The sequence below is a fragment of the Dipodomys merriami genome, unplaced genomic scaffold, assembly GCF_024711535.1.
Source record: "Dipodomys merriami isolate MVZ:Mamm:240054 unplaced genomic scaffold, mDipMer1.0.p SCAF_24, whole genome shotgun sequence".
Classification (NCBI taxonomy): domain Eukaryota; kingdom Metazoa; phylum Chordata; class Mammalia; order Rodentia; family Heteromyidae; genus Dipodomys; species Dipodomys merriami.
The window spans coordinates 19728608-19744782 of NW_027203826.1; the positions used below are offsets into that span (position 1 = coordinate 19728608).

At 50.5% G+C, this 16175-nt stretch overlaps 1 protein-coding gene across 1 annotated transcript in view; it reads right to left on the bottom strand.

Moving 5' to 3' along the window:
- Window positions 1-16175, bottom strand: part of Lhx4 (LIM homeobox 4) — a 44420-nt gene that overhangs the window by 15860 nt on the left and 12385 nt on the right. The window contains exon 2 of the mRNA XM_070034117.1: window positions 9265-9436. Within this exon, the coding sequence (XP_069890218.1) occupies window positions 9265-9436 (172 nt within the window). The remainder of the gene's footprint in view (window positions 1-9264; window positions 9437-16175) is intronic.

A 16175-nucleotide genomic window follows, 5' to 3' on the forward strand; every position in this document is an offset into this window, starting at 1 on the left:
CTATCCCTGCTTCAGCTCAAGGCAAGCGCTCTACCATTTGAGCTACAGCCCCACTTCGGGTTTTCTGGTGGTTTATTGGAGATAGGAGTCTCACAGTCTCTCCTGCCCAGGCTGGCTTTGAACCGCGATCCTCAGATCTCAGCCTCCTAAGTAGCTAGGATTACAGGCGTGAGCCACCAGCACCCGGCGGGTCTTATGATTTTTGCCAATAGCTGGCCTCAGACTACAATTCTCCTCCCTTCCGTCTCCCTCATAGTTTAGATTACAGAAGCATGACACCATACCCAGCTTACTAATTGATATGAGTGTCTCACTAGCTTATTTTTCAGGCTAAATGCCTTCAATCATAATCCTCCTAGTCTCTGCCTTCTGAGTTTACAAGACTGAGCCACAGTATCCAGCCTTTAGTGTAGTACTTTTATGTTGTTGCTTAGTTAGTTATTGGCACTACTGGAATTTGAACTTAGATCCCATGCTTGCTAGGTGGGATCTCTGTTGCTTGAGCCATGTCTCCAGTCCTTTTTACTTTGTTTGGTTTTTTGCCAGTCCTGGGGCTTGAACTCAGGGCCTGGGCACTGTCCCTAAACTTCTTTTGCTCAAGGCTAGCATTCTACCACTTGAGCCACAGCACCATTTCTGGCTTTTTCTGTGTATGTGGTACTGAGAAATCAAACCCAGGGCTTCATGCATGCTAGGCAAGCACCCTACCACTGAGCCACATTCCCAGCCCGCTTTGGTATATTTTTGAAGCAGGCTGTCCCTCTTTGCCTGCGCTAGCCTAGACCACGATCCTCCTGTCTTACACTTGCCATCACAGCTGGGATGACAGCTCATGCAATGGTGACCACGATGGAAATGAGGTCTCCAGCAAGTATTTTCCAAGCTTGCTCAGAACGATGATCCTCCCAATCTCAGTTTCCTAAGGAGCTAGGGTCACAGTGTGAGCCATCTGTGCCCAGCTATTTTCTAAAGAGCATTTGTTATCATCATTTTGAGACAAAAACTCCTGAAGAAACCATAGCAATGCCAACCTGGTCCAACCTCTTTATTTAGCAGGGGAAGAAACTAGAGCCAAAGAAAGATAATAATTGGCCTAAGATCACACCACTCAATTAGTGAGGAAAAGAAGCTAGAGCTCAGCCATCTCTTTGGGCACACCTCCTCTCCATCCCAGTTGGAGAAGGCTTTGCCCCCCAAGAGACAGGGAGACTGGGGAACCCGACCCTTCAACAGAGCCCAGGCCAGACCCTACATTTTTGTAAACACACATTGAGCATGGAATATGCACACGGGAACTCATGCCATCTATCTCATTTAAAGCAAAGGCCCTTGGAGGCCTGAATTATTCTTTCCTTTACACAGATGGCAATGGGCTGGGAGCCATCAGCCGGCTGGCCCAAGCTCACTGTCCCTGGCAGATGATGCTTATCTCTCCCAGGACCTAATAAGCCCTTCTCACTCCAGGTTCATCAGCCTCAGCAACAGCATCAACTCAGCTGTAACCACACCAGCCTGAACAGGAGACCAGGAGACAGACAGCTAGGATGTCTGCTTTATGTTCTGTGTTAAAGCAAGAGAACCATCCCAGGCTTCTGAAACTTCAGCCATGTTGAACAAGCACTATGGCTGCCCCTGCCCATCTGTGCATGGACCACTCGAAGGGTTCTGAGTGACTTATACTCAGCCTGGAGCAGCACTCCTCCCAGATCTTGGGTCTCACTCTCTATGATGGTATGGAAAACGTTAACAGACAGACAGAGGGGCACTCAGGGACAGAACGCCTACCAGTGTACCAGGCCAACCTGCCACACTCACCTACAACACTGGCCACAGAACTCAACCCTTGCCCGTGGGCTTCAGGAAGTTCTGTGGGCGCCCAAATAACAACCCGGCTGTGCTCTGATGGGTCCTGCTATGACCAGGGCCACAGAATGTGCAGGAGATAAAGGGAGCTTATGCTGAGCTTGAGGCTTCAGGAGACAGTGGGAGGCGGGAGGCCAGGAACGGACCTGGAGGGGAGGCCGTGCAGGCTGAGGAAGACAGAAGGCACGGGAGTGGGAAATAGGAAATCGAGGTACAGAGGGGTGGACCCACAGAACAGAGGCAGCAGGAATGACAAGAAAACTTTGGGGGTGAATCCCCCATGACTTGCCAGCAATGTGGGGTGAAGGGGAGAAGAAGAGGCTTGCCACTGCTGGCTGGAGTGTTTTCCCCAAGATGGAAGAATTCCACCCACCTCCCCCACTTTGCTCAGAGACCCTATTTCCACAGCCCAGGTACCATGTGATTGGCAACTATTTGGTTCCAGCTAGCTTCCAACCATGGCAGAAAAGTCCCTGACATATAGTCCCCACAGATGTCAGGAGACTGTCACTCCAGGCCGGGCTCCAGGAGGCCGGCCGCGGGGCGCAGCTGAATGAGAGCGCTCAGGGCGGGCAGACGGATAATCCTGGGCTCATCACCGCTTGATATATGGTCGCTGGTCCCTGGGGGATCTGCTGGGCTAAGTAATTGCTTCTGCCTTGATTACAGCCCGTCACAAATGACTGTGACTGCTCCACCAGCGTGTCTGAATCTTACAAATGTCCACACACACAGCCCCTATCTAGACCATCTGATCGTTACCTTAAAAGGTTTAATTTGCTTAGGGAGGGAATTAGACTATAAACTATTCAGAAATTATGGAAAGCCACACGTCAAAGAGACCCTCCCCCTGTGGGTCCCTCTGGACATTTCGCTAGAGATATAGGTGGGGGGAGGTTGTAGTTATCAAAAATAAAAAGTGGCTGAGCAAAAATCCAGCCCTAGATCAGATTCACAACCAACCACGAATCCCAGAACCGCGGTGCTCGCTTCGGGAGATAATGGGCCACATGGCAGCTGCAGGCCACCCTGCAGCCACCTAGGCCCGTCTGCTCCTCCTGCCAGGATTGGGGCTGCACTCTGTGAAGCAAAGGTCAAGGGCTGCTGTTGCTGCCCCCCAGCTCTGGAAGGGTCAGCATTATGTGAGGGACACTCAGGATGACTTCCCATTCACCCCCACATGAAGGTGTGGACATTGGTTCCAATGACCGGCCATACTTGCACCCAGCCTCACCACACACCTGCACCCCCATCTTTCTGCCCTTTCTGAGACCACGCCACTCCCAACCTCGGGCAGGAATCTCCTTCTCTCTTCTTCACCACACCCCACATATGGATGCCGAACCCCCACCCTGAGCAACCACTGAGCATGGACGTCATGTAACTCACGCCTCACAGTAACTCCAGACAAAGAGTTGCCAGTTTTCTCCCCATTGTAGAAGCTAGGACAGAGCTTCCTAAGCTGACCTGAGCCCTAAATCCACACTGATCCTGGATTCAAGTCCATCCCTTTTCTATCATTCACTTGCCTTCCCCATAAGAACCATGTCCTGCAGGCCTCTGCCCACCCAGAGCCAGACCCAGGCCACTCGGGAAGACCTGTGTGCAGCCATCCTGTGACAGCCTAACAGCAGGTCTGCCTAAGCTGAAACACATTGTCCTGGACTGCAGGGATAAATCACAGCAGGCCCAAGGACGCTGTCTACCTGCCCCGGGCTGACAGTCTCGAGATTGACGGGCTGGAGGAGGGGCCCAAAGCAGCCACACACTCCCCCTCCCAGACATCAAAGCCTCCCTCAGGCTGGGGTGCCCAATTCTGCCTGCCCAGCAGACTAAGGGTGCCAGAGGTAGAGAGACAGCCCAGACAAGAGAGAGGAGAGGCTTCGACAGGAATCTCTTAGGGTGGCAGCACCCTAGAGCACCTGAGGTTCAACCTCTTGAGGCTGAGTACAGAGCCCCGACTTCCCAGGGTGCAACCTGAAGCTCCCTCTGCCTGGAAGGTCCTAGAAGCTTTACCTCTCACCTGAACCTGTTGTCTTCCAACTCTCTAGCAGTGATTGTTTACCTGTCATAATAATCCATGGTTTGTCTCCCAGTCTTCATGTAAATCAATGTGGCTTGTCTGCCCTGTGGTTTAATCCCTACCACACTGCCAGTGACTCCTCCCGCTCGGTCAAGCTGCCCTGCCTGGATCTGAGCAGCTCAAGGCAGTTCAAGGCAGTCATGTCCAGTGGAAGCTGGGGGAGGCCAGAGCAGGCTCCACCCAGATGGAGCTCAAGCCAGCTGGGCCTCCTGAGGGCAGCTGGCTAAGTGGGATTGTCAGAGCACTTGGAGCAGAGAATCCATTCTGTTGCAATGTGCTTCAGAGTTAGAGAGTGGCCCAGGATCCGGGCAAAATCTAATTGGAGATGAGGAGGTGGCCCAGAGCCTGACTCCCAAATACCTCCTCTCCCCAAGGCCTGTCCCTTTTGCAAGCAGGAGCCTGTAATATGCTGGACTTTGGGTCCAGAAAAGGACCTGCCTAACAAATGCAATGCAAGAAGCCCTTGGCTCCTGGGCTTGTGATTCAAATTGTTACAGGCCTTGGAACGTCTGCTCTATGGTGAGGAGTTTAAAGACCCCACCACCAGGCTCAGAGACAATACAGATCACACTGCACTGGTCCTCTTGTGCCTCAGAATGTCACTCCCTTTGAGAAAGGAAGACAAGGCCTCAAGAAGGAAATATAACAAACAATGGCAACTATTCCATGTTACTGAGCAATGAAAGAGTTTGGATTTTGCTTAGCATCCTAGCTACTCAGGAGGCTGAAATTGGAAGGATGGAGGTTTCAGGCCAACCTGGTTAAAAGAGTTAGCCAGACCCCATCTCACTAAAAAAAAGCCATGCATCATGGTGCATGCTTGTCATCCTAGCTACTCGAGAGGCTGTAGGTAGAATCATTTACAAAATAAAAATAAAGCAAAAAAGAAAAAGGGCTGGAGGTGTAAAACTCCTGCCCAGCAAGCATGATGCCTCAAGTTTTAAAATAGAAAAAAAAAGAAAAGAAAAGGAAGGAAATTAAATGTGTTTAGCATCCCCTAAAGAAAAATCCAACAACCACAAAGTACAGCCTCCCAACGGTACCTTTTTCTTTGTCTGGGTATAAATGAACATCGCCCTCTGCTGCTCATCATCAATATTACCACAGCCCCCTTGCCGAAGACTGGAGGAAATCCTGACTTCGGGCTTTTCTTTTCCAGGAGCTCGCTGAACAGCTTCCAAGGGTGCAATTCACATCATCATCGTGATTTGTGAAACTGCACAGCAAGAGGACACTGTTGGAATTGTGCACAGCAGTGGCCTTGGCCCTGGCCCTGGCCCTTGTTATGGGCAAAGAGATGAAAATATCCATCCTGGGACTCAGAACCACAGGGCTGATAAGTGAAGCCAGTGTCTCTGTAGTTGCCTCTGAACAGAAAGATGGTGTTTTTTCCTTTTTTCAGTTTCTTCAAGCCGCATGGAGAAACGAGTCTCCCTGGCTTGGACCAGTGCTTTCCAACCTCCACCTCCAATGCTAGGAGCAGATTCAAGTATAAGACACCCACTCGGGCTGAGACTACTCCCACAGCCAAGCGTGAGACCAGCGAAGGACCTGGCACCAGGCACCCTCCTACCATGCGGCCCCGAGGCTCTCTCTGTCACTGCATGTGTGCCATCTAGAAGCAAGTGCAGGTGACAGTAGTGAGCTGTCATGGGGAGCAGGCTGTATCTGAGTCCCCAGGTCCCTGGGACTGGGAGAGGAAGACATGCTGCCTGGACAAATTGTTCCCTGTCCTTACCCAGAACAGAGTCTGCTAGTGTTCTACCACTTGATCCACATCTTCACTTCCAGCTTTTTGGCTGGTTAATTGGAAATAAGAGTCTCATAGAGCCGGGCGCTGGTGGCTCACGCCTGTAATCCTAGCTACTCAGGAGGCTGAGATCTGAGGATCGCGGTTCAAAGCCAGCCCGCGCAGGAGAGACCGTGAGACTCCTATCTCCAATAAACCACCAGAAAACCGGAAGTGGCGCTGTAACTCAAGTGGTAGAGCACTCGCCTTGAGCTGAAGAGCTGAGGGACAGCGCCCAGGCCCAGAGTTCAAGCCCCACAACCGACAAAAAAAAAAAAAAAAAAAAAAAAGAGTCTCATAGACTCTTCTTCCCTGGCTGTCTTTGAACCGCAATGCTCACATCCCAGCCTCTTGAATAGCTAGGATAACAGGCATGAGCCACCAGTACCCAGACTCCCTAGAGGCCTTGGGGGACCCAGTCATCACCTGAATTGGCCCTCCATTGGCAAAGAAAAGAACTACCCCAGCTTTAAGTTCCCTCCACACAGTCCCCATCACAGAGTTAATGACCTGGATTCAGCACCAAACCTGTGGCCAGCTCCCTGCATACTGACCCTGACGCAGGAAATGTGGCGCATGCGTGGGGTGGGGCCGTCTGTATGGTGGTAGTGGGTAATCAGGCACCCGAGGAAAGCAATTAGCAAGGACCAGAAGGAAGCCCAGGCCAGGAGGCTCTAATAGTAGCCGAAATGCATTTGGGATGTTCTGTGGATGTCAGGGCTCTTTGGAGGAGCTAGCATGGGGTTGAGAACTCCAGCTGTGAGGAAGGACAGCTCACCGGGCAGGGGGAGGCTTGTGGGCTCCAAGGAGATGGGTGGAGGAGCAGTCAGGAAGTTACTGCTGCAGACCAAGCCCTGGAAAGGATCCAACTATGGGCTACGGTGTGGGGAAGCGATGGAGGCAGGGGCTGAGGGCAGCAGCTGGGGTGAGGAAGTCTTCCTTGCTATTTCTGGCCTGCAGTGACCCCTCCTCCACCCACACTCTGGGCTCCTCCTGGGTTCGGGGGAGATCCCCTTCCCTTGCCGCCATTACTTCTCCCAAACCTGCACTGCTGCTCCCTCCCACTCTCCCTCTCCCTGTCCTAAAACAGACCAAGTCAGGCAGAACTCAAAGCCCAGACAGGTCCCTCGGGCAGTCAGCTCAAGGTGGGGGTGGGGTGGAGCAGGGGGGTGTCTAGAGAGAAAGCCTTGGGGTCATGGCTGACTGGCTCTGCTGACCCCACAGACTGCTTTGACCTGCAAGGTGAGACCAGCCATGTCAGTATCTCCCCTACATCCATCCCTGGAAGTTCAAGATGGTGATGTGGCCTCTGAGGTTCACTGAGGCTCTCTAAAGGGGCAGAGACACCTGGGGGGAAACCCAAAGGAGCCACCCAAGTCGTGGGACAGGCCCTCTCCTGCTCCTTCTGTGCCTGTGTATGCTCCCAGACCCACAGTGCACTTGAGTACACACACACACACACACACACACACACACACACACACACACACACACACACACACACACAGAGGAGCACACTGGAATTCACCAGAGCTGTCATGGCGCCCAGCTAGGGCATCGCTGAGACAGGAAGAGAGAGGCCAACGGGGGTCTCTCATCGAGAAACCAGGTGGACAGATGGAAGGGAACCACATAAACATCAGAATAAAGGAAATGAGCAAGAACCAGATTGGGAAAAAACAGAAAGCAGATGGGAAGGGATGGGGAACTATGCACCAAAAGCTGCGAGAAGGAAAAGAAGGCCTGTCCCTCCATCTGCACCTTCACAGATCTGCTGGGTATGCCACATGAGCTGTGCCCACCTCCTGCAGTGCCCACACCTAGACGCACACTGAGAAAGCTGCACAGATGTGAATCCAGAGCGACGGTGACCACAGGACACCCGGAGCCCAGCCCAGGAGCGGCCGCGGTGGGCGCTGAGGTCTAGGAAGAGCACTTCAACTGAATTCTGAGAACTCCCAGAAATTCAGATCCACCGTTGCTGGAGGACCCCGGAGAAATGGTGCCCTGCATCTGGGAATCTCCTTTCTCCATGTCCCCCGTCTCTGGAACCACTCAGCCTCCAGAACTCATCCATAAAACGGGGCTGCTGATCCTAGCTCCCATACTCTTGGGTGTGATGGCTTGGATAGGTCAACACTGTGGCTTTCTTGGGGTCAGTCACTGGTGCGGAAGGCCTCAGCCTCCGCAGCTTCTCTGGCAGCCTGCTGGGCTCCTTGGCCGCATGGCTTCGTGGCTGAGCACAGGCCTAGTGTCTGCAGTGACCACTGCAGCTGTGTCGTGCTTGGCTGGTCCCTGTTGGCTAAGACTCTGGCACATGAGCCTCAGATAATGGATCCTTGGAGGGAAATCCTAAACTAGATATGGAAAATACATTTAGTTCATCTCACGCTGACCTGCAGCTCTGAAAGGATTTTTGAGATGGACCCAAGCCTAGAATCGAAAACCCAAGACAATCTTTAGAACCAATGCTCAGGTGACAGTTCACCTGAGAACTTTACAAGGTCAACCTCTTTTGAGCGAATAACAACCCTATAAGGTAGGAACTATTATTAGCAGCCCCCTTTCACAAATAAATGGAGACCCAGAGAAGTTGCCCAAGAATACACAGCCAGTGAATGGGTTCCATCCAGGCAAGGTCTGGACACTTAACCAGCCCAGGAACACGAGATTGCCCTTTCATCCTGTTTCATTGAGGGTTATGTCAATGCAAGCCGGCTCAACTCCAGCCAGGAACAGCCCTTCCCAGCCTCCTTGACACAGCCGGGGAAACACAGCCACAGACAATCCTCCCGTGTGGGACGCAGACTTAAAATGCCAGCTGAGAGAGACTTTGGCATGATATAGCCAGGTGCCCCCAGCCCATTTCACTTAGGCAGAAAGAGCATCTCCTTTAAGAATTTGCGGGGGGCCGGGCACTGGTAGCTCACACCTGTAATGCCACCTACTCAGGAGGCTGAGATCTGAGGATCATGGTCCAAAGCCAGCCCAGGAAAGGAAAGTCCATGGGACTCTGATCTCTAATTAATCACCAGAAAAACGGAAGTGATGCTGTGGCTCAAGTGTTAAGAGCTCTAGCCTTGAGCTGAAAAGCTGTGCCCAGGCCCAGAGTTCAAGCCCTGTGGCTGACAAAAAGAAGAAGAAGAAGAAGAGGAAGAAGAAGAAGGGGAAGGGGAAGCGGAAGAGGGAGGAGAAGGAGAAGGAGGAGGGGGGAAGGGGAAAGAAGAAGGAGAAGGAGGAAGAGGAGGAGGAGGAGGAGGAGGAGGAGGAGGAGGAGGGGAAGGGGAAGAGGGAGAAGGAGAAGAAGAAGGAGGAGGAGGAGGAGGAGGAGGAGGAGGAGGAGGAGGAGGAGGAGGAGGAGGAAGAGGAAGAAGAATTTGCAGAGATTCTCTGCCCCCACCCCCTTAGCGGGTCTCTTTCCCTTGCTTGCTGCCTCTGAGACACTGGCCTTCGGGGGGAATGGGGGTGATAGGAACATCCTGTCATCACCAGGCCGAGGCAGCCAGGGACATGCCATGACTCCACTCACTTGAAGAAATCCTCCTTGCAGTAGACGCTCCCGGCCCTGGAGAAGCACCTGTCAGCCAGCTGCATCTGGCAGTCTGCACACTTGAGGCAGGAGCTGTGCCAGTGTCTGTCCAGAACCTTCAGGATGAACTTGTCCAGGATGTGCTGGTTGCAGCCAGCGCACTGAGGGATCTCTGCGGGAGAGAAGAGAGACACGGTGTGACCCTTCCGCACTGTCCTGCTGACCAGTCCAGGCCCTTCCCATTCTGCCTGGGGTGGGAATAGACAGGACCCAGGCACCCCCCCCCCCCCCCCGGCTACCACAGCTTCGCTCCCGGGTGAAAGCTGTGCTGGAAACAGCAGCCCCACAAAGGGAACTCTGCATCAGCCTGGACTGAGGCCATTTGCTCTTAAAAGCAAGTGACCAACTTGGGGTGGTTGGGGAGGGGGAGCAAAGTCAAGGGCTCAAGGTTTTTATGAAGTGCAACAGATGATCAGCTTCATCAATATCCCTTCCTTAGGACTCTTTCTGCCTGTGCTACAGACAGGAAAGCTACACTCTAATTTCCCAATTCCCTTGCAGTTCCAAGTCTAACTGTGGCTGAGAGTCCACCGATCAGATGCACTTAGTGATTGCTTAATGCACAAAGAAGGGACAGCAGAGGGGGAGGGGCAGACTCCCATCTACTGCTGTGGACCGTGGCACAGGTGATGAGGTACTGGGGTTGAAATGTCCTGACCAGCTGTGGCAAAGTCAGTGGAATTGAGGAGGGGGATGGAGGAGGTGTGTGCTGGGTGGAGTTATTCCTGGAACTCTTCTAGAGGTGGCGCCACGAAGTTGGAAAACAAAAAACAAAACAAAAAAAAAAACCCACCTCATCATCTAGCAACAGAGCACTTTCCACTTCAGTAGTGAAAAGTGGTTCTGTTGTCTGTCACTGCCCAGCCCCACCCCCATTCCTGACCTAGGTGATTTCTTCAACAAGTCTGTCCCTCTGACATTCATCTTTTATCAAGGACTTTTATGGAAGTTTGATAGTATCTTAGCTCACTGAATATTTCAAACCTCTACAAAATGGGATTCGATGGTTAGATAAACAAACAGTGCCAGAGTCTCTAGTTTTTTTGTTTTTCTATATTCCAACCACGCTTAAACATACACATGGAAAAGGTAACAAATACTACGACCCAAAGCGGGCAAGTATGCAAGCACTAGATGCCTAGAATATCCTGATGGCAGAGTACACATGGGGTTCTCCAGATCTGTTATACCTTGTTAATTGTGAGGAAGGAAGGAAGGAAGGAAGGAAGGAAGGAAGGAAGGAAGGAAGGAAGGAAGGAAGGAAGGAAGGAAGGAAGGAAGGAAGGAAGGAGCAGAGCCAAGATGCAAACCTACGCAATCTGGCCTCAGAATCCACATCTTACCCTATGTCCTACCTCTCCCCTTATTAAAAATAGACATTGCAGCTGGGCGCTGGTGGCTCACACCTGTAATTCTAGCTACTCAGGAGGCTGAGATCTGAGGATCACAGTTCAAAGCCAGCCTGGGCAGAAAAGTTCGTGAGACTCTGATCTCCAATAAACCACTAGAAAACTGGAAGTGGCGCAGTAGCTCAAGAGGTAGAGCATTCGCCTTGTGCTGAAGAGTGCAGGGACAGCGCCCAAGCCCAGAGTTCAAGCCCCATGACAGACAAAAAAACAAAATAGACATTGCTAGGCCAGGTGCCAGTGGTTCACCCCTATAATCCTAACTACTCAGGAGGCTGAGATCTGAGGATCTCAGCTCAGAGCCAACCTGAGAAGGAAAGTCTATGAGACTCTTACTGCCAATTAACAACCAAAAAGCCAGAAGTGGAGCTGTTGTACGTGGCAGAATGCTAGCCTTGAGTACAATAGCTCAGGGACAGCACCTAGACCCTGAGTTCAAGCCCCAGGACACAAGCATGTCCCTTAAACAGTTCTTTTGTCTCTTCAACATTTCTCACATGAATCACATTTCTCCATTTGCATCATATTAGTATATAAATCTTTAAGTGTTAGCATAGGGGGAAAACTCAGGGAGATTTAAATACAACAAAATCTATATAGGAATTTGGCTGGAGGTCTCAGTGGTAGAACATTTATTTGGCATTTGTGAGGCCTTGGGTTAAAATCCCCAGCAAGAACACCATCAACACACACACACACACACACACACACACACACACACACACGTATTTAGAACAGACAGGCTATTGGGACAGTCACTAAATACCACAAATAGCCTTTTACTCACAGGTGCTCATGCAGGACTAATTAGGCCCCGCGCCACCTGTTCCCTCTCCGCCTCCACACCAGCATTTACTTCAAATCTGATCCATTAGCCAAGGCCTTGCCTTGACCTTTTAGGCCAAGAACCTGGGGTCATACTGTGGTGTAGACATGACGGCTTGACCTTTGCTGACTGTCTCAGTTCATATGAGACTTTGCTTATTTTAAAGTTGTTTTTTTCTTTAAGATAGAAATTGCTCAACTGATAAATACTTGAATACCCAGGAAAGTGCCAAATGCATCATGACTACAGGAATGTGCATTTGTGTGTGTGTGTGTGTGTGTGTGTGTGTGTGTGTGTGTGTGTGTGTGCGTGTGTACGTAGCAGTTTTGGGGGTTTGAACTCAGGGCCTGGGTGTTGTCCCTGAGCTTTTTTGTTCAAGGCTAGGACTCTTCTGCTTAAGACATAGCTCCATTCCTGGCTTTTTGATGGTTAATTGGAGATAAGTGTCTCATGGACTTTCCTACCCAGACTGCCTTTGAACTGAGATCCTCAGGTTTCAGCCTCCTGAGTAGCTAAGATTACAGAAATGAGCCACTGGTACCCAGCCTAGGAATGTCCCTTTCTAATAAGGGGAGAGGTAGGACACAAGTAAGATGTGGATTCTGGATCCAGAATGCCTGGTTTTGAACCTTTGTTCTCTTTCCTTCCTTCCTTCCTTCCTTCCTTCCTTCCTTCCTTCCTTCCTTCCTTCCTTCCTTCCTTCCTTCCTTCCTTCCTTTCTTTCCTTCCTTCCTTCCTCCCTTCCTTTCCTTTCCTTTCCCCCCCTCCTCTATTCTTTCTTCTTTTCTTTCCTTTAATTATTTGAGACAGGTTCTTTCTTTTTGTGGGGGGGGGGGGTCCGGTCGTGGGGCCTAAATTCTGGGCCTGGGCGCTGTCCCTCAGCTCTTCAGCTCAAGGCTAGAGCTCTACCACTTGAGCCACAGCGCCACTTCCGGCTTTTTTCTTTTTGCTTATATGGTGCTGAAGAATCGAACCCAGGGCCTCAGGCTTGCAAGGCAAGCGCTCTACCACTGAGCCAACTTCCCAGCCCGAGACAGATTCTTTCTACAGCCCAGGCTGGCCTCAAACTCATCATCCCCTGCCTCGCTTTTCCCAGTGCTACCATGGGCGCTACCACGCACAGCCAGGCTCTTCATTTTCATCTCAACAAATCACTTAGCTCTCTGCCTCAGTTCCTCACCTGTAAAAATGGGGGTGATGATGGCAATATTGTCTCATAAGCTTATTGTAAGGAGGAAATAAATATGTGGGGTTGAGTATACAATGTGTGCTCCATGAGTATTCTCTGTGATTAGGAGATGGAGTGAACTGCATCAAAGGAAAGCCAGGCACCCATGTTTATGGGCTCCATAAGCATCCTGCAGCTAAGTTGTGACCTTCCTTCCAGGGGAGGCTCAGAGAGTGCCACTACACACACAACCTCGCCAGCTCCTAGCAGATGATCACCCAGTACCCTTTGGTCTTTCTTAAGGGGCCACAGCATCCCTGGAAGGGTAGACTCCTGAGAGGGAAGCGTCCCCAGGATGCTGACTGGCAGCTGGAGGAGGAAAGGTGGGAAGGCTGTTCTGGCTCCATCTGTGAGAGAGGCAGGGGAGGCGCACAACCCAGATGACCTCTCTGCTAAGGGGTGTGATTCTGGGACAAAGGGGGCCGGGCCAGTGAGAGGCTGGATAAGCCCAGCTGGATGGCACAGCCATCGTGGACATGGTGCAAGCAAGCAAACGGCTGGATTGGAGGAGGAGGGGATTGGTACCAAGAGAGGCCAGCTGCTCCCCACTGCCCAGTCCTTGGCCACCAGGATCCTAGTTGGGGTTTTTTCCCTCAGGTAAGAATAGGACTGTCTTACTCCTCCTAGCCACAAATGCTCTGGATGAGGGCGAGGATGTATGCCCATAAAATCTATTTCATGCGCGGTATCTGCGGGAGACTTAATATGATGAGTATTGGAGAGAGAATACATTATGGCTAATGTATGCAGGGAGCTCTGCAGGGAGCTGGGGGGGGCGGGGTGAGTGCAGGCAAGGCCTTGAGGAAAACATGAAGTACAGACAGACAGCCATTTTGGCCCAGCGCTGGGGATGACTGGGACATCGCAGCTAGAGGTGGGCAGGAGAGGTTTAAGGACCCAGCTGATCCCCGGGGTTAGGCACAAATCCAAGAGATACACTAAGGGTGTCATTTAAGCTAAAAAAAAAAAAAAAAAAAAAAAAAAGAGGGCTGGAAATGTGGCTTAGTGGTAGAACATGCATGAAGCCCTGGGTTCGATTCCTCAGTACCACACATCAACAGAAAAAGCCAGAAGTGGCGCTGTGGCTCAAGTGGTAGAGTTTTAGCCTTGAACAAAAGAAGCTCAAAGACAGTGCCCAGGCCCTGAGTTCAAGCCCTAGGACTGGCAAAAAAAAAAAAAAAAAAAAAAAAGGAAAATTAGCTGACACTGGTGGCTCACATCTGTAGTCCTAGCTACTCAAGGGGCTGAGATCTGAGGATCAAGGTTTAAAGCTAGCCTGGGAAGGAAAGTCTGTGAGACTTTTATCTTCTATAATGCACCAGAAAATGGAAGTGGTACTATGGCTCAAAGTAGTAGAGAACTAGCCTTGAGCAAAATAAGCTCAATACAAACCCAGGCCCTGAGATGAAGGCCCATGACCAACAAAAAAAGAAAGAAAAGAAAGCCAGGGGCTGGGAAGGTGGCTCAGTAGTAGAGCACTTGCCTTGCATGCCTGAGGCCCTGGGTTCAATTCCTCAGCACCACATAAGCAGGGAAAAAAAAGCCGGAAGTGGCGCTGTGGCTCAAGTGGTAGAGCACTAGCCTTGAGGTGAAGAGCTGAGGGACAGTGCCCAGGCCCAGAGTTCAGGCCCACGACCAGACTCTCCCCATCAAAAAAAGAAAAGAAAACCAGGAAAGAACCAAAAAAAAAAAAAAAAAAAGAAAAACTTTCCCACTGTATTCCACTGACAATTTAGAAACAGACACAGAAAAGCTATTTTTTGTGTAAGTTCCAGTACTGGGGTTTAAACTCAGGGCCTGGCACTGTCCTTGAGTTTCTTTGCTCAAGGCTGGTAGTCTACCACTTGACACATAGCTCCACTTGTATATCTGTGTGTGGGGGCACGCGCCCATGTATGTGTTTAATTGGAGAGAAAAAAGTTTTAGAGACTTTTCTGTCTAGGCTGGCTTCAAACCTCAGTCTTCGTATCTCAAACTCCTGAGTAGCTAGGATTACAGGTATGAGCCACCAGCACCCAGTCTTATCACCTATTTTACAGACCAGGAAATTGAGCTGCAGAAGCCTGGCAGGTGTCCACGGGCCTTGGATTTAGGAAACGGGGATGTGAAGATCAACCCGTGTTGCTGCCCTGCTTAAGCAAGCCAGGCAAATCCCACCTGAGCCACCATTTTACCTGGATTGACCCTGTCATCTTATACAAGGCAGTCTTAAGGCTGTTTCATGTTCAGGGCGAAAGGGGTAGATGAATCACCAGCCTCTGTGCACCCTAACATTTACGTAAATGGAAACATTTGGCGTTTGATGTTTCCCCCTATTCTGCCTAGAGAGAATATGAGATGAAGGCACCATGCCCAGGGGAGAGTTGGGGCAGACTGTCCTTGCCACCAGCTGCAAGGTACTGGCTTGTTGATGGCAGCTGTCAAGCTCAGATTGTCTCTGCCTGTGAGGAGGTGGAGCCCTGTGAACTCAGCCTGAGTCTCAGACTAAACGCTCCAGGTGATTGTTAGGACGATCATCTGAGAATTTTCCAGAGAGCAACAACATAACTCTTTTTTTGCTATAATGAATAGTTATTGTTATTTTATGACTTGGAAACCCTAAATAGGACAGAGGTTATATAGATTTCCTACCAGAATAATTATAATCAAAGCTTCCAAGCAACAAGAGAATTGTCAAATCGATAGGCTGAAGTTAGTGGTATAACGTAATTCTTTAAAACTTGGAATTGGTCAGGAACCTGTGGCTCATGCCACTAATCCTAGCCACTCAGGAGGCTGAGATCTGAGGATTGAGATTTGAAGCCAGCCCAGGCAGGAAAAGTCCACGAGATTCTTATCTTTAATTATCCACCAAAAAAAAAAATCTGGAAGTGGATCTGTGATTCAAGTGGTAGAGCTCTACCCTTGAGCTAAAATGTTCACGGTCAGCACCCAAGCTCCAGGACCTGAAAAACACAACAAAGCTGGAATTGATGAAGAACCGTGGAGTCGCTAAAGACAGAATCCAACCTACCAACCCTATATGATGAATAATTTAGTTTAACATGGATGCTTTTCTCTTCGCTGCACGTAAGTGTTGTGTAGTGGCGCTCTGGGCTGGAGCGCTATAGAGGATAAACGTAGGCATCAAAGACAGCAATAGCCCAGCATAGCCAAGGAAGCTGCACTGATGCTGAATCACATGATAAAACACACTTCACCTCCCAGGCCTCATCCGCTAGAGCCTCCCTTGTCCAGCAGTGTTGTGCCACAAGATAGTCCTGGGTGCTCATGGAGAAGCCCTGTGTGCATATATGATGTCTCACTATCTACACACACCCTCCTACACACTCAGACACATAATATACACATACTTATATATTCACACACATACTTAGATAGACACACCAAT